Consider the following 27,275-nt stretch of genomic DNA (forward strand, 5'->3'; position numbering starts at 1 on the left):
CACATGGTCCTCAATTCCAGCTCCTGGAATAACACCATTCCACATGCATTAATCACGTAAGCCTATCAACTATGCCTAAACCCAAAATGTTTAACTATTAAATTCCCCTGTCATTAAGACTAGTAGTCATTCACTTGACACCAAGAATAGTTATTACAGTAGATGTGCTGGTTTTTAAAAATAAAATAAAATAAAATTTCAGATTCTTATGGGAAATATAATTATTTAAACACTCATAAGACAGAAAACTGTACTTGAACAAGAATTGAATAAAAACAAAAATTAGAAAAAAATAAATAAAAATAAACACTCCACAGTTACAAGGATCAAATAAATAGTTATCCAGCAAGCTTCGTCCTGTGGACCATTATTTTGCACTCTAGCATATCAGCATTACACACAAAAAAACAGTTTCTATCATTGTTTTTTTTTTCCTTTTGGTCATAAAAGACAATGTGGCATAAGACTAGAATAAAGGCTATGGCCCCAAAAGGACCCGAGTCCAGTCCTCAAGTCTGCAATTTTAGTAATTGTTCAATTTCTCTGAGCTGTAAATTTTAGATGAGAGTATTATCTACTTCAGATCATTTTTGTAAGTATAAATGAGATACTATACATAGCATATTTGGTGAAGTATGGAAAAATAATACCTTGGTAATTAAGTGTATGCGGTGAATCTGTGTCTCAATTCCATGGCCTTTTCTCTCCAGAGCAGTAAGTTTATCCATCCAATATTTTACTTCCTCCTGCCAGTCTTACCACAAAAAAATAAACCAGGGTGAAATACCAACATCTCTCTTACCTCATCGTTCATGATTTCAGTTCTTCCAGTTACCATACCTAGGACCAAACCTGCAGGCCCCTACCCTTGGAAAGTCCAAGAAATAAGGTGTATGTCTGACCAGAAAAAGTTCTTCTTTCATCCAATTTGTTTCATCCCTTTATTTTATATATTGAATTTTTTACTCAGACTTTATCAGGGCTTATAATAACTTCTTTAGTAGGCTGATATTAAGAGTCAAGAAAGTATGAAAAATTTCTGAGCTCCGTTCTTTTTTTTTTCACTCTTAATCTCTCAGGTTTATTTATTTTTTTAAATTTAATTTAGTTTTAATTGTTCAAGTACAGTTTTCTGCCTTTTACCCCCATCCCAGCCTACCTCCCCAGCCCTTCCCCATCTCCCTCCTGTTTCCATACTCCCCCTTGTTATTTATTACTATTTGTCGTATGGGCTTAAGAAAGTGACTGCTTTTCTCTGTGATCTGGTTTCTTAATCTTAGAATCATAGATTTGTAATCTATGAATTCTATGGCTCCTCCCCTCATGTAAGAGTCTCTGTTCTATGGCTATTGTCTGTTACAGCCTGAGATTTTACAATGCCTACCTACAATGAAAGATGTCAAGGTGTTTTCAGACCCTTGGCATGAAATAAGGCAGCAGGTGCCAGATCATGAGTATTTTGGGGGATCCCATGCATGGTCTTTGTTTTTTACCCCAATTGTAGTAGGAGAGAATGAGAGTGTTTTCAGTGAGTGAATAATATAGCCTGTGTTAGTTTTACTAAAGATAACAGGCTGCAAAGTAGAGAACAAATTAGAGGGTGAGACGGATGCAAAAGGTCCAATTAGAAGGCAACAAAAAGTTCTTGCATGAGGGGGATGATGATTGGAGATGAGGATTCTTGTAGACCAGATGAGAAGAACAGGAAAAATGAGAAATTGTTGAGAGAAAAACTTCTAGAGAAATTGTGTCAGTTTGGGTATGGAAAATAAGGCGAGATAGTGAATACAGATGTAAGACTATATTTGGGTGGAGAGGAGTAGTAGGGGAGGTATTTCCTGGTCTTTGGCAAAGCAGACAGCAAAATTTGGCAGACAGCACAACCTTTGCTTTAGGTTTGGCATGATTGTAGCAGCAAGAAAGGAGTTGCCTAAGGGAGTGATGATGTGCACTAACCTGACATGACTGACAGTATAATGTCAGGCCTCTGTCCACAGAGATGCTCAAAATTTTGAGGTTAGAAAATGAGCAGTGCTTTTATTCAATGATGGCCACTCATTAATTCACAAAATGGCTAACAAATATTAATGGAGCCCTTCTTTGCCCAAGGATGTGTTAAGCAAAGCAAAAAGTAAGACATTCAGACATTCATAAATCATGGGATTTATAATATGGCAGAGGCAAACAATGTTTAAATAATTACAGGTTAATGATGTTAAAATTACATTGTAGAAATCAGTATATGGTGAAAGGAAACAAAATTGAGTTATAAAATTATTATACTTGAAGTAGGCAGGTGTTAGCAAAGAAATAACAGTATATTTAAACCAAATCTGGCTAAATAGCTAAATGGGAGAAAGAGAAGTTGAGGAAATGCTTCTGTCTAAGGCATATTAAATCCTTCCCACTCCCTCCTCCAGAAAGATTTCAATGTTTTAATCACTGAAATTTGTGAATATATCACCTTACAGGACAAAGGTCATTTTTTGCACATGTACTTAGGAGTAAAGATTTTTGAGATAGAAAGATTATCCTGGATTATCCAGGTGATCCAACATAATTACATGATTTTTTTAAGAGCAGAGAACCTTTCCTGCCTGTGGTCAGAGAGACATCTGACTATGGAAGCAAAACAACAAAAACCCTAAATAATTGTATTCTCTCTGTCTCTCTGCCCAGTCTGAGAACCACCACTTTAGTAGAATTATTACAACATGCCCCATCCACCTGCTGTCTTCATCTCTCTCAAATCAATCCATATTACGTACACTTGCAGACATACCATTCTTAATATTTGATTTTTCATCTTAGTTGTTTGTTGTAGAGATGAAATTGTCTTTTCAGGACCTCCTAAATTTAGACATTTCAAGCCTTTTCTGGGTACACCAAAATCTGCTTCATCCATATCATGCAAAATTATTTTTCCCTATTTGCCAAATTATACTCTCTATTCCAGCCAGACTAACATCCTTCATAGCTGCTATGTTCCTACTAGTCTACTTTTCCTCCATAGTATAGTGACTATGCATTGCATCCATGTAAATTTAATAGATGCTACTTGAAAAATAATTTCAATCTGTCCAAATTTTATCCCTTCTTTAAGGAGTAAATCTGCCTGCTTCACTACATAGTGTTTTGTTTCGATTACTCCTAAAAATGTTAAACCTCTGTGTATCTATCACCTGACTATTTCATCTTTTCTATTTAAAATTGTATTTTGGAGTTTATTATAAATTCTATGCAGCACAGCTTTTTACACCTCCCCTTAATTTTCCATGAAATAGTGAGCACTGTGGTACTGAACACATAGTAGGCGACAACAAATGCTTATTGTTTAGTAATTTATTACCTCAATATTCAAGTTCTTGTCTCCTGCTTATCATCAATGACTTCCCCAAGACCTTCTCCTGATCAGTCAAGTCTTTACACAGTACATAATGGGGTTCATCAGGGGTGGCAACAACAAGAATACATCTGCCGTAAGAACAACAATGAAAAGACCTTTGTGCTCTGCAAAGCGGTGCATGGCAGACAGGGTGATGACGGGTACATAGAAAACAAACACAGCACAGATGTGGGAGACACAGGTATTCAGGGCCTTGAGCCTCTTTGTCAGAGATGGAATGCTGAGCACAGTCTTCAAGATCAGCATGCAAGACACAATTAATGCCAAGTCCTGCATAGTACAGAGAGCAACAAAGAAGCCATAGATAACATTGCTCTTGTTGTCAGAGCAGGCTAGCTTGATAATATCCTGATGCAGGCAGAATGAGTGAGACAGGAGATTTTTCTGACAATATTTTAGTCTCCTTAGAGTGAAGGGGAATGGAAGCACTACGAAAATGCTCCTGATGGCTAAGATCAGTCCCATTTCAGCAACTCTTTTGCTAGTGAGGAAGGAATTATATCTCAGCAGATTGTGAATGGCAAGAAAGCAATCCAAAGACATGACTGGAAGCACTGAGGATTCTATGGATGACGAGGATTCCAGCACCAAATCCATGGATGAAGAATTCTTGGGCAAAGCAGGCATTTGGTGAAATTCTCATGACATTAAACAAGAAGATTCTCAGCATGAAAGGAAAGGAGGAAAAGGGGAGGCCCAGGTCAGAGATGGCCAACCTGGCAAGGAAATAATACATGGGCTTGTGAAGTGAAGGCTCTGTCTTTGTGATAAAGAGAATGGTGCTGTTGCCCATATGGCAGCCAGGTACACGAGACAAATGGGATGGAGAGCCACATGTGGACATGTTCCAGTCCTGGGATTCCAATCAGAAAAAAAAGCTGGACCTCAGAGTTATTGAAAATAGACCCGAGTGGAAATATGAGCTCTTTTTCCAGATCTGAAAATCATGTAAGCAAAAAGGAGCCATAATTTTGGATAAAATTCAGTGTGATAAGAAGCAGTTCTTTTATATACTGTACTCAGAAGCATATTTGACATACTATTAATAAAATGCAATTTTCAACATTTATTAAAAATTCTTAAACCTGTTTATGTTCTCCAGTATAGCAATTTCACTTAAAACAATTTATCCTAAGGTGGCAGTTTTCCAACATTTTTATCCAAATACCAAAAACAGGACTGCTTTGGGAGAGTCAGTGATAGGCATTCAGAATCTTTTTCTCTGTTTCTCCACATAATCTTCAGTTATCCTCTTGTTGGTTTTATAAGAAAGTTCTTGACTTCTTGAAAGAAAGTTTGAAAATAGTAGTCTAAGAAAATAATCAGAGATTCTTGAAAATATTTATACTATGGTAAATAAATATTAAATACTAGAAAATAGATTTACAGACTAATTTCATTCTTAAAATTATGAGGTAGGTGTTGGGTTGGCCAAAAACTCTGTTCAGTTTTTTCTGTAAAATAAAACACACATTTTTTATTTTTACCAATGACTTTATTGATTTGGATATTTTGAGTATGCCAGCTATCTCTCACATGGCAGCACATTAATTGCTCTCGATTGCTCTCAACTTCAACTGGTCTACCAGGTAGTGGAGCGTCATCTAGCGAGAAATCTTCAACACAAGACTTCCCAAACCACTTTTGACACATTCTATCTGTCACGGCTCCTTCTCCATACACTGCACAAATCTTTTTTGTATAATCATCTGGGTACGTTGCTTAGGCCTCTAAGCAGATGTTTGCTCCTCTGTTAAGTGTTGTAAAAAACAGTATTTATCTAAAATAGTTATTTTATACACTATGATATACTCTTTAACATAATAAAGATAATCAGTGAATACCAGTGTTAATAATTGCTTCAACAAAAATTCCCTGAACATTCCTTCGCCACATTATGTCCTAGATTGGCTTAGGAATTTTTCCTTTTTTAATTAACAAAAAGAGTTACTTTTATTTGTAATACTGTCAAGTAAATGGAACCCTATTGGTATCAGGGTTGGTAAAATCTCTTTTAAATTTCAGGCCATGGAATCCCATCCCCACCATACACACACTCACACACCCCACTTCTTCTTCCCCCTAGTAGTCATTTCTTCAGATGTAATATGTCTGACAAAGCCCTAGTTTAGGTTTTCAAGAGGATTTTTAGCTTTTTGCACTTATGAAAACTGGATGTTCAATATATCTCTGAAAAATAAAAGCAAGATCTCTTTGTTTTGACCTTCACTTTATAGAGATGTAACTACTCCTATTTCTCTCAGGGGTGTAGACCCTTAGGAGGAATAAAAAAAGAAAGTCTGCTTCCTAGAATCTCCCAGGGACTTCACAGGGAAAAGATTGGGCTTAATATGATAATTATTAGGTACCCAGGATCCCCAGCAAGAGCTAAAGATAGTTGTAAGGCAAAACAATTGAAAACTATTCAACTACAAGGTAAATGCTGGAAATCACATTGATAGAGGAGGCAAAACATGCAGCATTCATAGAGATTAGGCAACAGTTAAAAGAGCAAGTTATTTATAATCAAAATACTTTAGTTTTAATTTGAAGTCACACACTTTACTTTTCTCACCTAAGTTAAATTATCTATGAAACAGAGACCATAGACCACAAGTATGAAATATTTATGCAAGTACTTTAGAATGACTTACTAATTAATGACTTTACTCCTTTGATCTATGTTTGTCAAATCTCATTAAGTAAGCACTGAATTAGACATGTCCTGCCACTCACTGTTGGATTTCCAGCCAGGTAGCCCCAAATTACATGCCTTTTACATTGTATATTGCATTCACTAGAAGCTATTTAAACACTATCTTTTTTGTTTCATTTACATCTTTATAACTTTTATATAAGTCATATTTAATTTAGGTTCAATACCTAAATTAAATAACAGTTTCTGAATTTTTATGTTATGATGGTGTATGAAACTTTGATTTATATTTGTTTTAGGCACTTAAAGTGTATATATTCCTATTTAAAAGAAAGTTTGGTCTGAATAATGCAGTCAAGTTATATATTAATAACAATTAGAAAGGTATTTGATAAAAATCAAAAGTATAATTTAAAAAGACATAACAAGGCTTAAATACAAGATATTAATCTCTGTGAATAAGAAAAGGAATAGAAATTTAAAACAATAAGGATGGATAAGCCTACTCATTGCTGGGTTTCATTTCTGGACAAAACAATGAATTATCGCCTGATAAGTGAGATTAAGCATTCTCCATATGAGATGAAGGGCTTTGAAGCAAACTGTCTTGTTAAAAATCACAATGGGCCATTCTAGAGGATATTTTTGTTGACTATCTTGTCCTCTTATGACTGGACAGTTTATTATGAGGCAGCCGGCTGGACTTCCAGCTGCCCATATCTGCTTCTCTTTAAGTTAGAGTCATTATAGGTGAACTTTGTCTTACATGGAGCTTTGCAAAGTCGTTGAGAATAGAAATCCACCTGGAACAGCTCTAAACCACTAGCATACCCATATGTAAATTTATAAATATCCTAGCTTTTTTATTCCTTAGGAGGGATAACTTCAAAGCACACATTCTGAACAGGCTCCAGAAGTTACCTAGAAGGAGCAAGACTCGGCACTAACTTGCTTGATAACGTAACATATATTGGCTATTTTTCTTTCACTATATAACTCACTACCATGTCCTGATTTCTTGAGATTAGTTGCTAAAAATTCAACTTGCTCTCAAATTCTTTTCACAGTCCTTTTTTTACAGATGGTTCATAATTATATGCAACTAGTTTATAAAAGATGGCTGAATAGTGAGTGATCAATATTGCTTACAGAATCCACCAATCTTAACTGGTTAATGAAATAAACCGATTTATTTATTTATTCCATTCCAGGAATGGAATAAACATTCCTGCACTCATTGAGCTTCTTTATAACCATTGGTTTGAACTCAGTGTCAGATAGTTTACTTGCTTCTGTTTCATTTGGCACTCTTCCTTGGGATTCCTCCTTCCCCTTTGATTGGGGGTTGTTTCTTCATCTCCCCATTTTAGGGGAGACTCTTCTTATTTCTGCTTCTGAAATAAGTTTGCTTTGACTTCCTATCTTTGTCGTCTGAGTTTCTGTGGTAGGAGACCTGTAGGATTCTGTGGTGCAGTCTCCATCTCCTGAACTTGATGTTCCTGGGATAGCCATTATGCCATTTATATTGGCTCTCTGGGTGTAATTGAGTTTTAATTGCTGTTGAGTCATTATTTGATGAGTTCTTCCTTCCAGCTGGCTCACTGAGGATCTCTCCACCCACCAGGTCTTATATGCTATTGTGCAGGTGTTCTGTTTTTTCTTTCTGGATCCGGCTCTGATAATGTCAGGTGATGTCCCAGTCTGGCCTTAAGCAGCCTGTTCAGGACTACTGTGGATCTACTGTCCATGGCTCATTCCTTCAGTTGATAATCTAGTTACTCTGCACTCAGCCCTCAGGCTTAAGCAGCACAAGTTGGGGCAAAGTATCACCTGGGGGTGGTGTTATTGCTCCCCCTCAGGCTGATGCCACTCAGAAGGGAGTGTTCTGCCTGAACAAGATGGCTCCTGCAGATCGGAGGTGACTCAGCACCAGGATCCTGGTGGCTGCTCTGTTAGTTCTCTCCCCCAAGCCACCGCCCTCGGTGTCTCTTCAAGTGTCTCTAGCTCACTTTGTTCCCGCCTTTGCCAGAGCCCAAGGTAAGTGGATACATATGAAAATTTATGCATTTGCCTTTCAAAGGGCTTATGTATCTCCAGCTGTCCATCTCTGCCTGAGAGAAACTGTGCCACTTTTCACTGCTAGATGTTATCTGCGTACTTTTCGGGCTCTCGTGCTATAAGCTGGGGAGCCCAGCTCGTGGTTTAGACCTGACATTTCTCAGGGGGATCCCTCTGCCAGGTCACCTGCCACCCATAGGGACCAACCCAGCCTTCTCGGATCTTCTCCACACTCTGAACCAGTCACATTGTGTTGAAGCTGTTTCTTCGGTCTGTCCATGCTTATAGGGCTTCTTTCCTTCTATTGTTCAGTTGTTTATTCTGGATGAGTTCTCCACAATTTACTTGCAATTCCAGGCTGGTCCTAGAAAGAGGTTAATGTAACTTCCACTCACTCCTCTACCATCTTGTATCCACTCGAAGTCCATATTTTTAAAGGAGTTTTCCTGTGTGGAACAATGGAGTTACATTTAGAAAAGTCAAGCTAATTATGAGGATTTTTAAAATTTTTATTTATTTATCTTTAGAGGGGAAGGGAAGGAGAAAGGGAGAGAAATATCAATGTGTGGTTGCCTCTCATGCATCCCCTGCTGGGAACTGGCCTGCAACCCAGGCACGTGCCCTGACTGGGAATCGAACTTTGATCCTCTGGTTCGCAGGCCCACTGAGCTACACCAGCCAGGGCGTATGAGTATGTTTTTGACAAAAACTTCCTGATCGTCTTCCATGGTGTGGATCTTAACTGTGACAAAATGTACTCTGTAGTTGAAAAATAGCAGACCTTGACTGATGGGATTTATTTACTTACTTACTTACTTACTTACTTACTTACATACTTACTTACTTATTGGCAGAGACACATGAAGTCTATTACTGGCTTTTGATTTACAGAAGCCAAAGCTTCTGTAAGGAGGAAGGCCAGGAGTCGTGGAAACAGACACCAAACCCAGGAGAACACTGGTGATAGTGAAAAGAGCAAGGCTTCTCTACCCCATACATCAGCTAAAGGCCCCTTAGACAGAAGCCAGTAGGGAAGTCCTTGAATCAACAAATTAATTCCAGACAGCACTAGAGAAGACACAGAAAAAGATTTGACAATCTATTTACCTTTTCTATGTATGTCCATTAGAAAAGTAAAAATGCTGAAGAAGACCAAATTTGACTTGGGAAAACTCATGATGCTTCATGGTGAAGCCAGTAGTTCTGAAAAAGGTACTGAGGATGAAACGGATGCTACATTTGAATGAGTTGATGAATCTTATCCATTGGTCCAAAAATCTGTTTAAAATTTATACTTTTAATGATGCAAAATACATCTTATTTTTGAAAATTATATATTGATATGAAATCTTATGCAATAATACAGAAGAATAAATTGCAAATACATGCAACAACATGAATGAAGTTAAAAAATGATGCTAAGTGAAAGTCATCAGACATAAAAGAATATGTAGTACTTAATTCAATTTGTATGAAACTTTAGAAACTTAAGAAGTGTAATCTGTAATGACAGAAAGTAAATAGTGATTAACCACAGCTACGATGGAGGAGCAGATTTTGTCATAATGCAAATATTCTGTATCTGTAAATAGTGCAGATCAATGCTTATCTGGTTCTTCGTATCATAGAAGATGACCTAAACTGCCAAGTACACAGAATGGGTCTGATAAATGATATCACCTAGCTTCTGACATAAGCAACCCCAGTGCTGGCACAATGCAGTAGCTATGATAGCAGTAATGGTTACTGGAAAAGGCTGATCAAATTTCATTTTCTACTAACCATCAACCTGGCAGTTACCAAAAACAATGTTAAACACAATGTTAATGTAGCATTCTCCCTTGAGTAGAAACAAGCCACTTGATGGAAAATTATTCTACCCTGAAAGGGGCATCAAATCAATTTGACAGAAATTGACACATATAACGATGATACATTTTCTTTTTTTTCTTCTTGCAACGCAATGGTCAATTTAGTTTCCTATGGTTTGTAGAATGTCTGATCCACTAACACAAGATCTCAAGTAACATCACCTCCCACAAAAGGATGCAATTTAGAGCAAATAATTACAACAGTAGACACACGGTCATGGTGTTATCATATACTGCACCCCCCAAAAGTTTCCAACCTGCTACAGAAATAGAACAGGTGTAGTTCAGTTTCCACCTTATAGTGATATCCTATGAAGATGGGACAATGTATTCCAGATACAATGTGTATAATACATCAACAATCATTATATAGAGCTAGACCTCAATAATTAGCATATATGTGTCTGGGAACAGTGATATACAAAGTAAGAGTGGCTCCACTTACCATCTCTTCCAGTAACCTACTCAGGAATTTTTTCTGTATCCTTATAGGTGTTTTTATTGAAAATCTACACACAGACTGTGAAAGAACAAAAAAAAGTAACCTTTATGCTAATCTTCATCTAAGAGTCCTTTCTCTAATGAACCCTACCTTAAATAGTAGATCCAAACTAATAACAACTGAAAGAGATGGGTTTTGGAGTTTCTTTTTTCTAGAGAAGGTTAGTAAATGTTTTTAATTATCTTTCAAAAAGAAGATGAATGCATGTATTTACAGATAAACAAAACCTTAGAAAATGCAAAGCTGTTGGACCTGCACACAGCAAATGCCAAAAGAAATTATCTGGCTGAAGTAAACTAATCTACAAGGTGAAAATTCAGATAAACAAAAAGGAATGAAGAATGCTAAAAGGAGTGAATATGTGATTAAACATAAAGTATTATTTTTTTTAGTTTCTGAAAAAAATAATTTACATTTTAAAGTAAAAAATGACAATGTGTTAAGAAATTAATAACATGCAGAAATATGTATTTGTCAATAATTTCATACAGGTTAAAATAGATAAATTGAATTAAACTGTTGAAAGTTTTCACATTATCTGCAGGGCAGTGTAATATTAATTCATGGTAGACTCTGTAAATTAAGGTTACATACCATAATCCAAGGAGCAATTATAAAACAAATAAACAAAAAAGAAAGAATGGTCAAAATGTCAATTGAGAAAATAAAATAGAATATTGAAACACATGTGAATTGATTAGATGTGAAGATTCAAAAAAAGTGAGCAAAGTTGTAGCAAAATAGGTGGAACAGTGAAGAAACAAAACAATAATGGACATAAAACAAAGGTGCTAGTACTTACAGTAAGTGTAATTGGCTAAAGACTTCAATTACAAAACAAAGTTGCAGGTGAACTAGAATGAAAAAGATAGGTTAATAGTATAAAAGGACATGTGATACATACCAACATATATGATGAATGTAGCCATAGTATTTCAGAGCACATGGAATTTAAAGCAAGGCATATCACCAAGAAAAAAGGAGGGATTTTACAAAGATAAAAAAAACTTGTAACAACCTTAATGCTTATACATGCAATAGGAAAGCTTCAAAAATCACAAAGAAGAAGAAACAGAAGTAAAAAGGAAAAGACAAATTCGCAATCAGATTTGGAGATTTTAGCACTTACCTGGTTGAATGCTACTTGGTTGCAGATATAGGTAAAACCATTTGGGCTGATCCCTTCAGGTTTTTGTATCATAGTATATGTAAATTATATTTCAATAATAATGGAAAAATGCCTACATTGACTATAAGAGAAAAAGAAGAAAAAAGATATGGTGAACCTAAACTAATATGTCAAGTTATTTGAAATGAAATAGTTTCTTGGTAGGCTCAACTGCTTTCCCTAATATCTGGGGCAGAGCAAGTTCTCCTTGATTTGTTTGGGGCTCCAAAATCCATGGAACATTGTAGTCTAAATTAAAACTATGGCCTTGAACCCAGTCCTTTTCTGGGAATTTCTAGGACATTTCTCAGGGAAATCGTTTGTTTGGAGAGGGTAGCAGAGCTGGAGGAATTGGTGTCCCATGAGTGCAAAACTCAGAAGACAGCTCAAGGAATCTGGGATCTATAAATAAAGTTCTTGGGCACTGACGCTGAGAAGCCTCTAAGCTAAAGTCCTTTCTGTTTCCCTCTGTGGTGATATGGTAAGTTCAGCAGGGTCCTAACATAATACTGTCTTACACAGGTCTTAGTATCGTGGTATCTGAAACATGGGTGTTCTAAGAACTGCAACTCAGAGAAGGCTATGAATAAGGCTAATTGCCTGAAATTTCTGTAATTTTTATATAGGAGGAACTTAATTTTAAAAAATTAATTGCCATGGAGAAATGGAGGGGGCTTTTACTTAGAGCTATGTTTGCCTGACCAGGGAGACTTTAAGTTAAATCTGAGGAAGAAGCTATGAAATTTAAAAATGCATGAAATCTCCTTTTAGCCACCCATTGCCACTATTCACTTCACCCACCTATCTATGGTTCATCTTTTAAAAAAACCATCCAGTTATTCATGCACAGTTAGACAAAATGCTAGCTAGAGTCAGAGCTCTATCCAAGACAGAGACTGAGAAATAGAAAAACTAGTCTGACAAAAGGCTAAATTTTGTCTGTCTAACCAAATAATCAGAAGGCAGATTTCCCAGGTTTAGAAGTCAAGCCAAGGATAACCATCTTGGCCACTAGACTAAAATAAGAAGACTAAAGTAAGGCTTTAGTCTGGGAAGTAAAGACAAGTGATACGACATTATGATCTCAGGTTATTAGAAGAAGTTTGTAATAGAAACCAAGCAACAACTTAGATACGCCAAGTGTGTCATATGCAATTGGAAAGGAAATAATATGCGAGCAGTAGAGAGAGGGCAGTGATTGGCACTCAGCAGGAGAGTACGCCACAGCTAGGCCTGACTTCCAGTTCTATCTTGTTTCTTTCTTTCCTAATTGATAGAGTAGACGTAATAATAGTATTTGCCCTATGAGGTTGCTCTAAGAATTAAACGAAATGACATATTGAAAGAGTTTAAGATATCATTCATCTGAGGAAGTATCCCTGAATTTTAATTCTTATTAGCAATAAGAGTTGGGCTTTCTCTCAAGACAATTTACTTGAGAAATATTTGAGTAATTTTTTTACATAAGACACCATTCTTAAAAAGTAAATGCAATAGACTCTTTTTGACAATAACTATTGCTAGTAAGACATTTATTATGTTTCAGATTAATCAGGGATTTACCAATTATATCTCATCCTCAACTAATTCTGATATTTTACTACTACCTGCTCAGCAGTAAGGCTGCGAGGCTTCACATATAAATATGTTTTCAAGTTCATGTAAAAAGTAGAGCAAACATTTTGAAAATAGAACTATCTACATATAAAATTAGCCTAATGCAATGTCTGCATATAGTAATTATCCCCAATGTTCTCTTTGATCCCTCTTTTTAAACTATCTTTCCCTGCTTTTACTCCCATGTCACCTTGTTAAAAGCTCTCTCTTATCTTCCTCACCTCTGGCTCTGGCTGAGCAGGTATTGACTACGTATGTACCCTAGGTTTTTTACTGTTTCACAGCTGGTGCTACTTGCTGAATTTTGCTCCCAGCAATTTCTGTGGGCCATTAATCTCTCCTCTGATGCAATCTTTTTCAGAAATAAAATTGAAATGACTTGTATTAATTAAAATAGCTTTAGAGGTAATACTGTAAGGCACTGGAACTAGCATGTAATAAATTTAAGACTTCATCCTACTTTGAGATTTATACTGCCTATTACATCACTAATTTTATATATCCTCCATTATAATGCAATTTCCTTGTGCTTTATTCAGTTTTTAGACACAGTAATCAAAACAAGATGGAAACATGGTATAATTGAAAGCTTAAAATCAAATAACAGTTCAAAACATATATGTTTATAACAGTATTTTTTCAAGAAATTCATCTTTTAGAGAGATTCAGTTTTAAAATTTGCTTCAGTTTTAAAACATGAAAAACAGGAATAATAATATTATGTGAGGGCTAAATAAAATAACAAATACGAAATATCCAGAACAATGCAATGAAGGTTAATATCCACCCCTCTTACAACCCTACTTTCTCTTTCAATCCACTGTAACTTTCTTTTTTTCTTCCCCAAACTTAGTATCTGGGAACAAAATAAAGTGTCTTATGGATCAATTTATGAAGTGATTTATTTATGTATGTATTTAACAATTACATAATGACATATACAAAGGCTAGTAGCTATCCTGATAGGTGTATTTTTTAACTTCACATAATTTATTTATTGCACTTAAATTTAAGTATTTTAACCTTTTATTAAAAATACTCTTTTAAACTAGTATTAACCCTAAGATTTTCTATAGTGTACTTTTAAAATACAGAAAATATGTTGTCACTTCAATTAATACCTGATAGTGTCTTAAAACATCATTTGTTCATTTATTTATTTAACAAATATTATTGAGAATTTACTACATGCCTGTAAACAAATATCTGAAAGTTTAAAGAGAGTTTATTCAGGTAATAATTTGGAAACCCATAAATGTAGCCCTCTATATGAACTGAGAATACATTCCAGATTAGAGAATTTGGGGCAAAGCTTATAAAAGCAAAAGTTCCAAGGAGGTGATTATCAAAGGGATGAGTTGTAGGGGAAACAGGACCACAAACTTACATCACTTGTTTTCTGACTGGTGGAGGCAACTGAACTTCCAATGTTTGCATGACTCAGTGACTGAGCAAGTGGTATTGTAAGGGGAGAACAATCGATAGTATATGATTAAACATTTATCAAGTCCTAGTTTCAGCTCAGACCTGTAGAACAAAATGGCTGTCTTTGATCACACAGTTATAGAACGGGGAGTATTATTTATCAGCAACACAAGGAGTACAACTTATCAAAGAGTGCAATCAGCACAGGGCGGGGCGGGGCCTGCTAGTTCTGGAGCCCAAAAGGACAAAATGATGCCTGGCAAGAGCTTCAGAGCTCAAGCTACAAAAATCCAAATTTTGAGCCATGAAATATGATAATAAAGTTCTTATAAGTCCTCATGCTAGAGGTGAACAAAGGCAATTAAATTTGCCTTCTTATGCTAAAGACTGTATGAGAATTATTTAAGAGAAATAAGAACAATGGAATAGAGTATGACTATACTGGTCAGGAAAGTCCTCCCTGAGGATGTGACTTTTGGGAAACATCAGTTAGAGCCAAGAGCAACTGTAGCAGTTCTGAGACGGGAAGACTGTTGCAATGTTTGAGGAGCAGCACGAAGAAATGTGGCTGTAGCACCCCAGAGAGGCTTCTAGAAGCCTTATCATATTCATCCTTATCAGCTACATTAAAAACTACAGATTTTATTGTAAGTATGAAGGAAAATACCAAAGAAATGAGAGATAAGTTGCATAATAAAAACTTTTCCATTTATGATTTTGCTACTTTTATTTTGATAATTGAGTCTTTAAATAAAAGTTTATCTAATCCATATATTACTTAGACAAGTTTTGCAAACAAGCAGGGAGGAAAGGAGAGGCACATGAAAAATAACTTTGACAATGGCATATAGAATTAAGTTGAAAAAAAGGCCCTGGGAATTGGGAAGAGAAAGACAAGAAACAAGCAGCATTCCCGATCCTTCCAAAGCCTGAGGGTTAAAGCCATTCTGAAAAAAGATTGATTTAGCAGGGGAATATTTAGGGAAATTAATGTTTTGTGAATTAAATGAATTTGTCCTTGTGCTATTGTGATTTCTAATAAGAAGTACACATTTGACCTTAATTCCTGTTCTTATCACCGAGCTCTGTTGGAATTTCCTAAGTGATAGGGGAAAGAAAGGTATCTTTTGTCATGTTACTGATGTGACTTTTGGACCTCACCTACTTTGAGGACTAGTTGCTGGGAGAACCTGCCCTTGGATTAGAGAGTTGGAACTTTCAGCCTTCTCCTTACCTCTGACCTCTGGGGGTGAGGGGTGGGGGGGAGGGTTACAAGTTGAATAAATTGCCAATGACCAATGATTAATCAATCACACCGATGTAAAGAAGCATCCATAAAAGCCCCGAAGGACAGGGTTTGGAGAGCTTTCAGGTGGGTGAACACATGTCATGTGGAGGAGGATGGCACGCTCAGGGAAGCATGAAAGCTCCCCGCCCTTGCCACACACCTTGCCCTGTGCATCTCTTACATCTGGCTGTTCCTCAGTTACGTACTCTCATAACACACTGATAATCTAGTGAGTAAATGGGTTTCTTTATTCTGTGAACTGCTCCAGCAAGTAAATCAAACCCAAGGTGGGAGTTGTGGGAACTTTTGATTTACAACCAGCTGGTCACAAGCAGAACCTGGACTTGTGACTGGCATCTGAAGTCCAACAAAAGGGTGTTGGAACCCTCCAGTCTGTAGCCAATTGATCAGAAGTACAGTTGATAACCTGGAATTTGATTGGCATTTGAAGTTAAAAAGGGGGGTTATCTTGTAGGACTGAGCCTTTAACCTGCAGGATACGATGATATCTTGGAATAGATAGTGCCCGAATTGAGTTAGATAATTTTATGACGTCCTGCCAGTGTTCTGACAATTGCTTGGTGTTGTGTGGTAAGCCCCCTTCCTCCTCCACTACACAGAATGTAAACCAATTCAGTTTCATAAGATTCAATTAATAGTGATTGAATATGCTTTATATGTCAGGAAATGTGCTTGGTGTTGCTAATATCAAGATCATTAATATTAAGACACAAACTCATCTTCATGAACTTACTGGCTACTGAGGAAGGTAGATAAGTAAATAACACATCACAGGACAATTTCTGTACTGTATTAGAGTTGAAATGCAAGTTATGGTAGAGGTACATGAACTCTGCTTGGAGTGATCAAGAGCAGACCACTTCCGAGTTGAGCTAATTAGAGTTGCCAAAGAGCTAGTAATGCTGTTTTAAAAGACCTCTGCATACTTTCACACTGGAAATTTTAGAGGTGAGGGGGTGGCCTAACCCAGATCATGACTTAACTGCTTTATCGTTTTGGGAAGACAGCTCCAGTTCCTTGAATATTGGTCCTTAATGACAACTCATTCATGTCTCATTTTGGAGAATGAACCAGTTGAAAAGCTGTGCTTCTGATTCCTGACACTGGCCAAGAGTCCACTGACAAAGTGGAGCCTCTCAATTAAACCCTCACTTTCTATAGATAAAAGGATAGAAACTAACATACTGCCTGTATCTTGGAACCTCATTGTCCATGATGAACTTAATTCCATAAAAAGGAACCTCTCAAAAGTACATACGTATCTCAGTTGTCTGTGAAAAAATACATAGTTATAGAACATCTATGTATTTTAGGGGGTCAGAAAAAAATAGATTCAGACAATACCAATCTCCCTCATCACCAACAGTCCAATTGACTAAGCCACATTATATAGTCTATTTTGAACTGTAGAGAAAGTCCAAGAATCCCTTCTCTCCTCCCAGGCTCAAGGATGGAGAAAACTGCTGTGGATTGGTCATTTTTAAGGACATTCTATATGTTCACTGTAAAGAGAGCATTAACAGTGACGCTCACATGACCTATTTTCTGTCCTATCTTTGTATTGCTTCCTGTGGAGAAATTGCGAGGAAGATCACCTTTTAAGTAAAATCACATTTAGAAGCTCCAGGCCTGACCTGAAAATTGTTTGGAGCAAAAATCTCTGGAAAAAAAGAGAAACCACTTACTATTGGCTATTTTAAAAATCTAATTCCTACAGTTTCATCTTTTTAAAAAAAATCTAAGGTCAGTCTGGAACAAGGAAAAAGCATTATCTTGCAGTTCAGCTTGACTATAAAAATTTTTCATTGGATTGGGAATATGGACGGTCAAGCCTAAGAGTAAAGGGGGAATTTATTTGCAGGTCACTACTCTTTATGTGGGTATTTTTTTCTGAGGGCATTGTAAAGAAGTGTGAGTGATCAAGACAGTATTTATATTTCTGGTTCTCTTTGTCAATTTACATTATCTGACTATCATCAATTGTCTTTTTCAAAAGAAATATCTCATTCTTTAATATGAGAAATCTCTCAAATTGTATTTTCTTTGTTTGTGTCTCAGACCAAAGCGCTGAAAGGAAGGAGGTGAGTGTAATAGACACATTGAAAGTGCCACTTCAGATCTGGGAATAAATATTTTCCAACTGACTTACCATGCACACTCTCAATTCCTCTAACATTGAGGTCACCACCTTCTTCCTGGTTGGAATCCCAGGACTGGAGCACCTTCATGTGTGGATCTCTATCCCCATCTGCCTCCTGTACCTGGTGGCCATCCTCGGCAACTGCATCGTCCTCTTTGTGATCTGGACAGAACCCTCACTCCATGCACCCACATACTATTTCCTTTCTATGCTGGCTACCACTGACCTGGGCCTCTCTCTCTCATCCTTTCCCACTATGCTAAGGACCTTTGTTTTTAATGCTACCGGAATTTCCCCAAATGTCTGCTTTGCTCAAGAATTCTTTATCCATGGATTCATGGATTTGGAGTCCTCAGTGCTTCTGATAATGTCTTTTGACCGCTTTTTGGCCATACGCAACCCTCTGAGATATAGCTCCATCCTCACCAATGGCAGAGTTGCTAAGTTGTGCCTGGTGTTTTTCACTAAAAGCATGCTCTTAATGCTTCCATTTCCTTTAGCTCTCAAAAGTTTGACATATTGTGAAAAAAGCCTGCTTTCTCACTCGTTTTGTCTCCATCAGGATGTCATGAACCTGGCTTGCTCTGACAACACACTTGACTTTTTCTACGGTTTTTTTGTTGCCCTCTGTATGATGTCAGACAATGTGCTCGTTGCTGTATCCTACATATTCATCCTGAAAACCGTGATGGGAATTGGATCCCATAAGGAACGGCTCAAGGCCCTCAACACCTGTGTCTCGCACATCTGTGCTGTGCTCATCTTCTACGTGCCCATCACTGCTTTGGCCTTTATACACCGCTTTGGCAAGCACGAGTCCCCAAGTGCCACGATCCTCATTGCTGACGTTTTCTTGCTAGTGCCACCTCTGATGAACCCTTTTGTATACTGTGTAAAGACACAGCAAATTCGTGAGAAAATTCTGGGAAAGTTGGGTCTAAAATAAAGGTATGGGGGAAAAGTGAGGCAGAGTCAGCCAGAATTAGAGAATTAAATAATACCTTTCTATTTCAGTATTATGAATGATTCATCTTCATGTTTTTTAATCATTCTTACAAACAGCACAACATATTGACAGGGCGCTGATGTCTGTGAGCTTGAGACCGACATGGGCAATATTATTAAAATCATGAGTCAGTCCACTGATACAGAATTTCAGTGACACTGTTAGCAGCACCAGGATAAATATGCATGGAAGCTAAGACTGTGCCCCTTTATAGAGAAGGAATGCTAAAGGAGCTGGAAGTTAAAGGACACTACCCCTATCCAGTTACTGATTTTCTTTCAAGCAGCTTCAGACATGTTGTATTTGTTGAGGAGTCTTCAGTCAATTTAATGCAAATTCCTGATCTTCCATTTAAGTGAAAGAAGTCTGTTGTCAGAAAAGTTGGTTGAAGATTTTATCCCTTTGTACTTTCTTTAATAGTCACATAGGAACGACCATTGGTTCTCCTTAACGTACAGTTCCCTAAGCCTTGAATTATGACTATGAACTCTCTCTTCAATATAGCCATTTTTTTCTCTATAGAAAGGCCTCCAAAAAGTTATAGTTACTAAAAGGAGAACAGAGGGACTATTTTGCTACTGGAGAGAAATAGAAAAGCTAATAGCAGAGAAATTTTTAAGCATTGATGTTATTGATTAACTACCTTGAAACATAGGTTCTAAAATAATGACTGTCATGTTTGTTTGGGTACTTGGTATTCTTAATTATAATAATTCAATTACACTAAAGAAGCTAAACATCATTTTAGACTAGCAGAATATATGACCATATAGTTAGCAATATGAAATCATATTCATGTATATATGGTTCCATTCAAAAAAGATAAATAGTAAACTAAACATGATTGACTATTTTGAATCCTTTTCTGTAAAATTCATTTGCTTCTTGTTTATCTGTTATTTGTAATCACTTCTTAGCAGATAAAGATACAAAACATAAAATTTAGAATAGGTCAACCAATCCTTAAAATTTTGTACTGTGAATTGGGAGAAAACCATAGGTAATAAATTTCAATGTTTTACTGCTGAGGTGAACTCACAAATAATTAACATTTCTGTTTTAAAGAATCATTTTGAAAATGTTCTCTGATGAATAAATATTCTCATACATTGTGTGTTCCCAGGTGAGTTCAACCAAGTTCTTCTTGTTCAATAGCCATGTTCAATAGCTGACCGTGTCTGTAACCTGTGGTCTAATCCAAGAAGGGAGGGAAAACCTTTGGTGCCTCCTTCCAGGTGGTTTTCAATTATGCTATTAATTATCAGTGCACATGTCTGTCTTTCTTACTTGTGTTTTGTTTTCTCAAAAGAACTGTACACATCAAATTTGTTGGCATATCTCCAGTACTTGTACAGTGTATATAAATGACAGTTTCCAACTTGTCTAGAAAAAAATCATAACAGCAACAAAAAAAGTCCTTTGCTGCAGAACATGGTGATAAATTACAAGCTCATAGAACATCTGAAATGACAGAAAACCTGTTGCCAGATCAGTAAGAAGTACCTGTAAATTTTAAGTCAAAAAAGTCCACCCTGAAAAACAGCTTGTGTCCTGTTTAAGTACAAGAAAAAGTGAACAACTTGTCATAAAAGAAATATGGAAGAATATTTATTCTCCCTTTCGTATGTGCCCTCAACTCAGAAATTGAAATCTTTAAAAGTCAGAAACAGCCCAAGTGGTAAGATGTCAATAAAGGTTATTTCTGAATCAGAAGAGTGAATAGGGGAAAATGTATTTGTTTCCCTCAATTACAATACAGGTTTAGTGTATTTTCAATCAAGGTTCAAGTAAGATTTCATTGAGAATTTACCAAAATAATTCTAAAAATAGATTTATAAGAGTAAAGTGGAGAATATAGGACAAAAAATAGAAACTATAATAAAGTTTCACATAATGGTGACATTTATTAAACAGATGAAAATTGTGAGTAGTTCCTTCAAAAAATAAATAAGAAAAAGAAAAACAAAATAAACATACTATAATATACTATCTGTGATATCAAAATAACATGTAGTTAAGGAATACTAGAACATTATTGAAAATAGATTGGTTATTCAAATAATAGTAGTAGAAAAATTACAACCTATTTAAAAAAACATATTTGTTTTGTGTGAATAAAAGTGTGAACTTTTATCCACACAAAAATAAGCTAAAATAAATTAAGAATTAAATACAAAAATAATTTAAAAATTTACTTAAACATATGTACATAAATTAAATATTCTGTAGATGGAAACAATTTTCTAAGGAGATAACAAAATGGAAAAGCAGAAGAGGTGTTATGTGTTTTATTGAAAAGCAATTAGATATATAAATAACATTTAAATACTTATAATTTACATGATAATAACATAGGATATATTTAGTGCTTACCAGGTACAAGATATTGAGCTATAAATTTGCCTGTATTAACTGTAATAACTTTTGCAAGGATGTAGGAAGTTAGATCTTATTACCTCCCCCTGTTTTGTGGATTAAGAAGACAAAGTTTTGAAAAGCTAAGCAACATTTCTAAGGCATAAGACACAAATATAAAGCATTAGGAGCTTGAATTTAAATCCAGGCAATTTGTTTCCAGAGCCTACAAACTCATCCAATAAGCTAGAGCAACTCTCATTTTACTGCTTTCGATATTTACTTATTCATGTTCCTGGAATCTAACAAACATAATCACAGGTGTGATATTTATAAAAATATATAGAGAGGGTTGTTTTCTATGGTAAAAGTACTGTAAACTACAGAAATGTTGAATAATAGAAAATGGTCACATAAACCATTATATGCAAATAAGACTGATATTAAATACTACCCACCTATGGAACACATCAACCACTAAGTGGTATTTACTAAGTACTGAGGTAGATGTTAAGGATTAAATAAAACATGAAACATAAACCTGCTATCAAGGAGCTTACAATCTGGTGGTGGGGGAAGCAAATAAAGAAGTAATTAAATTAACCTAGTAAAGCATGCTAAGTTTAAGCATATGTAGAAAAGAGCACAAATAAAAGAATGACGACTTGCCTATTTTAGCAGAGAACCAAAGGAAAGCTTCCAGGAGGAAGTAAAGCCTGATATAAAATATGATATAATAGAAAACAATGAATAATATCAAGGAAATAAATAAGATATACATTTGAATATACACTATTAGCCTAGTTTATAAATATGTGTGTGTGTGTACATATATTGGCTTATTAAAAAAGATTAAATCATAGGTCATATAGTCTCTCATTAGTAGGATTATGATTTTTAATCTCTTTAATACTTTTTTGTTTCTCAATATATTTAAAATTTTAATGATATACAATACAAGGTGTGGCAAAAGTAGGCTTATAGTTGAGAGGATGCAAAACACAATTTATTCTTGCATTATTATCTATTAATCACTGTATTATTTTCCACATGAACACCTACAAACCCACCTTTGCCCCACCCTGTATATGCATGTAGAATTATATGTGTATATGTGACATTTGTAACCAGAACAATTTCTAAATATATTTAAAACATATTTGAAGTAACAACACAGAATATATTCATGTTCCATTAACAGTTATTTAGAAAACAATTTTTATATTCAGCACATGAGTTATATTTTGAGCCAGATGCGAAAAATATGTTTATAGAAATAAAAGATTAATGCACACATTGCATGCTGTGGTACATATTGACCACTGTAAAGCTGGAAAAATGATTGCACATTTCTACGATTTTTTATCTAAAGCCTTTGGAACTTATAATTTTTCCTACTTTAAAAAGATACACCAACCCTTGAGGCACTATCCTGTATACAAACACACATATTTCTGAAGTGAAATGTGCGGACTATTTACTCAATGTTGAATAAACAATGACCATAAGTATATGCAAATCTGTTCATGTCAACTTTTGCAGCCAATAAGTTTTGGCACCAAACTTAGGAAAAAAATTTTAAGTGTTTTCCCAATATTTTTAAATGTAAGAATTGTGAATAGTTGGAGACCTAAAAAAAAACAAAAAGTTTTAGAAAGCTCTTCCCAAGAAGCAGATAAAGATCCATTGTTATTACTGAGAACTGCTGATGCGGACACTGGCCAGCAGTGTCCACATCATTAGGGATGAAATGAGACAGTCACATGGACTACCGAGTCCTGTGGAGGAAAAGGGTGGGCATGGCTTTTCTTTCAAGGGGAGCAAAAGCTGTGGCCCTTGCTGGGAGAGACCTTTCTTGGGTTTCTTGGCACATTACATGATGGTCCTCATTTACTATGCACAGGTTCAATTTAGGTGGTTACCATTTACAGAAAACAAAGAAGCCACATCCCAGAAGAGGGATATTTGCTAATGAAAAGAGCAAAAGTGGTTGAACTGGTTACACTGGTCCTAGGAAGGTTTAGCATGGTTTTTAGGAAGTTACTTTGCAGTAAATATTTGCCACAAATCTGGGTGAGGGAGTTTTTAGCAAAAAGCAAGACTCAAAGTGGCCTAGGTGGAGAGCAGGCCTGATCCCCAACAGGAGAACCTATCTGTGGGCGTGGGTCCTGTGCATCTCCCAGTGGGAACTGGGCCCACGCCACACAGAACCATCTCCTACAAACTGAAGAAGAAAAGTTTGGCTGATTAGATTAGGGTGTGGTGTGGGATTCCACTCTGCACAGGTTGACTTCAGACAGAGTCTTCCTTTTTGTGCAACGCTCTCTTCTTTCCTGTTTCCTAGTTCATTGCTACTGGCCTTTCTTAGCTGCTGTACAAGCCCTTTTCCCTCTCTAAGCACAGCAATGCCTGGCCTCAAAATCATGAATGTTGACATACTTAGCATTTTGTATCATTCCCTAAAGTCCTCAGAGAATACCGTGTCACCTAATCTAGCACTTCTAAACATGCTCAATTTTGTAACAGTTCTCTCTGCCCCATTCCCAGGCTCCCAATTCTCACCTAAATCACATACCTAAAATCCTTCTCTTCATTTACAAATTCTCTGAATTCTCTCTTCTTTAGGCTGTTTTATTCTGGGCTTACTAAGGGACTGTTTGACTAAGAAAAAAATCTTCTATCCTTAATCCTTGCTCTGAAACAAGATATCTAGAAACTAGATGCATCTTGGAACTCTTAAACTTTTACAAAGTAGTTATATTTTATCCTATTAAAGGGGAGAGAGCCAAATAGACACTCATTTGGTCATAATAAGAAAGTGAAAAATAGAAACTTGGAATACTAAATTGTGGTATAATGGAATACAAAGACTTCCCAGAAAGTGCATGAGGCCAAGAGACATTCTGGCTACAATGCTGGCCTTGAACGATAAAAAACTGAATTTTTTTTTCAATTGCACTATTTTCTGGATGATCTCATGTTACTTAATTTCCACTCAAAATACTGGTTTCTGCAATGCATTTTTCTGTGTGGGACAGAATACCAGGGAGATATCAAAAGTACCTGAATATACTGTGTAAAAGGGAAATCACATAAACAACATTAACTAGAAATAATATGTGGATACTGTCATTAATAATTAGGAAAAAGGGGCTTGGATGTTGGGCAAAGGAGAGTCACAAAGTTTTCATTGCTTCAGTCAAACAGAAAGCTGAACCAAACAGACTTTGGGAGTGGTAGTCTCAGTCAGCAAGGAATAAGGAGTTGATGGAGGGGTGGAGACGAGTGTCTCAGATCTGAGTATCTGCTTGGCTCATTGAACTCAGACATGAATTATTGAGAGTGGAACAATTATCAGAATAATTATCAGAGTTTCATAACTCTGTGTGTGAAAGAAAAGTTAGGAGCATTCGCCCAACATCGTATCAACTCTATACAGGAGTTACTTCTTTACAAAACAAGTGAAGTTTATCCAAAGACTTTCTATTAAAAAGCATCACAGTCACCGTGCAATTCTACAGTGACAAGAACACCAAAAGTCTGAAGAGCCTAACAGCTCAATAGAAAATGACTAACCCAAGAAACAAGGGCAAGTAGATTTAAAGAAAAGTATATTCCTGAGGCAGAGTAGACACTGGAGGGACTATGGAACCAAAGTCAAAACTGTATTAGAATATCTAGGCAGTGGGAAAAATAATAAGGCAATATATGATTTTATATGTTGATTGGACTCATTGCAGATATAACATATAGCAATTGGAACTGTGAAAATTTCACTTTAACTAAGGAGAACAGGGATTAATGGAAAACTGGAAGTTTAGGGAGTACATTTGTAAGGAGATGGGGCTCTCTAGAGGTGACTTTAGGAACTGAAATGAATGTAAGAATTTCATAGTATTTTAAATCAAAGATTTCTAAGTACCTACCTTTGCACATATCTGTAACTGTTTCATCTACCAGCTCATAATAAAAATCTTTATTGCCTCTAGGAAATTTGACCACAGTAATAAATGATTTTATCGAGCCAAATGCAAAAATAAAATTATTGTCATTTATTTTTGGTCTAAGAATTATCATTTTTAAGTCGATAATTAAATTGTTCAGCTGGAACAAATGATCACATTGTGCTTTTAATGTGCACTGGAGTCCATATAATTGTTTTAAATGAGTAACATATACATAATTAACTTGGTTTTGAATTGTAGTGGGTTTTTTAAAACATTTCGATAAGCTTAGGGAAAATTTATTTTCTTCTTTTTGCACCTATAATTTAATTGAAAATTCTTCAGTAATCAAAGTGCCTGAGGATAAGGTGAACCCAAATTATTTTTCTACTTAAATATAATTTGTGTACTGGCAAATTTTCCCCTTCAATTTTATCCACCTCTAAGACTCATTACATTAGGGCTCCGTGAACTTTTAGATTGGAGCAGCTGGAGCATAGCCTGGCGGATAGACTTCATCTTCAAGCTATAAATTATAGGGTTCAGTACTGGTGGTAAGAGCAAATAAACATTGGCCAAAATGCTACAGACCACCGTAGAGGTGGAGTTGAGGAGGCGGTGTGTAATGGACAGGCTGATCATCGGCACATAGAAAATGGTGACAGCACAGAGGTGACAGACACAAGTGCCTAGAGCTTTTTGTTGCTTCTTGGGAGCCACAGTGCTCAGAACAGTACGGAGAATTAGGGCATAGGAGAAAAGAATGAACAAGAAGTCGGTGCCACTCAGATAGAGCTGAAGAAACATGCCCAAAAAGCTGCTGATCCAGGGGTTGGAATATACATATTTGATCATATCTGGGTGGTAGCAAAAAGGGTGGGAAAGCTCCTGGTCTCCGTGGAAAGAAACATTCTTCAAGGCTAGAGTGATGAAAAATACAAAAACTAGTTGACGTAGGCAGATAATCAGTCCAATCACCATGATCGTCATGTCTGTGAGGACAGTGGCGTACTTCAGTGGGTTACAGATGGCCATGAGGCGGTCAAAGGCCATGGCTACCAGCACTGAGGACTCCAGCATGGAGAAGGCATGTACAAAAGTCATCTGAAGGAAGCAAGCCTTAAAGCTTATCTCCCTAGCATGAAACCAGAGGACCCCAAGCACAGTGGGGAGGGTTGAGATGGTCAAACACAGATCAACAGCTGACAACATGGAGAGAAAATAGTACATGGGCTTGTGGAGACTCTGTTCTGCAATGATGACAAACAGTATCATGCTGTTTCCCAAGAGGGCAATGGTGTAGAGGCAGCAGACAGGGATGGAGATCCAGATATGAGCCAGTTCCAGCCCAGGGAACACAGTGAGGAGAAAATTTGAGGAGGAGGACGTGGTGTTATTGAAAATCACCATGGTGGGTTGAGGACACACACTGAAAAGAGAAACAAAAATGAGTGTTTCATATTGATCCTTTTCTCAAGCCTGACTCTTTTATAGACTTTTTCAAATTACACAGTTATTTCTCTATATTCAAAACCCCAAATCTAATTACAGTTCTTACCACATAATTCCATAGTATCTTGAATTTTTCTTGTCAGAACCTGGCCTCATTTTTCTTCCTCTAGCCTTTCCCAATTATAACAATTAATCTCTCTAAGCTCATCCTCACTATGCTGCCCAGACAAGCCTTGACCTGAATTAGAAAATGCTTGTAGACTTACATCACATAAATGCACACACACCAACAAAACAGCAGCAATGACAACCAGTGAATCTTTGTCTCCAAACTATATGTTGCTCCAGAAATAATGGAGAAGCACA

At 36.3% G+C, this 27,275-nt stretch overlaps 3 protein-coding genes across 3 annotated transcripts; 1 reads left to right on the forward strand and 2 right to left on the reverse strand.

Annotated features, from left to right (window-relative positions):
- Nucleotides 1-3,415: 3,415 nt before the first annotated feature.
- LOC118992739 (olfactory receptor 51A7-like) lies at nt 3,416-8,400 on the reverse strand. The gene is given in 5 exon segments (XM_037054703.1): nt 3,416-3,979; nt 3,981-4,201; nt 4,204-4,230; nt 4,233-4,343; nt 8,328-8,400. Coding segments are annotated over 5 exon segments (996 nt in total).
- A 9,762-nt stretch (nt 8,401-18,162) lies between these two features.
- On the forward strand, nt 18,163-19,098 carry LOC118992733 (olfactory receptor 51A7-like). The gene has a single exon (XM_037054697.1). It carries the CDS (start codon nt 18,163-18,165, stop codon nt 19,096-19,098), a length of 936 nt encoding a protein of 311 aa, XP_036910592.1.
- Nucleotides 19,099-25,889: 6,791 nt separating this feature from the next.
- On the reverse strand, nt 25,890-26,879 carry OR51T1 (olfactory receptor family 51 subfamily T member 1). The gene has a single exon (XM_037054698.1). It carries the CDS (start codon nt 26,865-26,867, stop codon nt 25,890-25,892), a length of 978 nt encoding a protein of 325 aa, XP_036910593.1. The 5' UTR covers nt 26,868-26,879.
- Between the last annotated feature and the right edge of the window lie 396 nt (nt 26,880-27,275).

This window comes from Sturnira hondurensis, unplaced genomic scaffold (genome assembly GCF_014824575.4).
Source record: "Sturnira hondurensis isolate 20B ecotype Veracruz unplaced genomic scaffold, ASM1482457v3 Scaffold0008321, whole genome shotgun sequence".
NCBI lineage: Eukaryota > Metazoa > Chordata > Mammalia > Chiroptera > Phyllostomidae > Sturnira > Sturnira hondurensis.

Coding starts and splice junctions, on each gene's coding strand:
- LOC118992733 (XM_037054697.1), top strand. CDS start 18,163: ATGCACACTCTCAATTCCTCTAACATTGAGGTCACCACCTTCTTCCTG.
- OR51T1 (XM_037054698.1), bottom strand. CDS start 26,867: ATGGTGATTTTCAATAACACCACGTCCTCCTCCTCAAATTTTCTCCTC.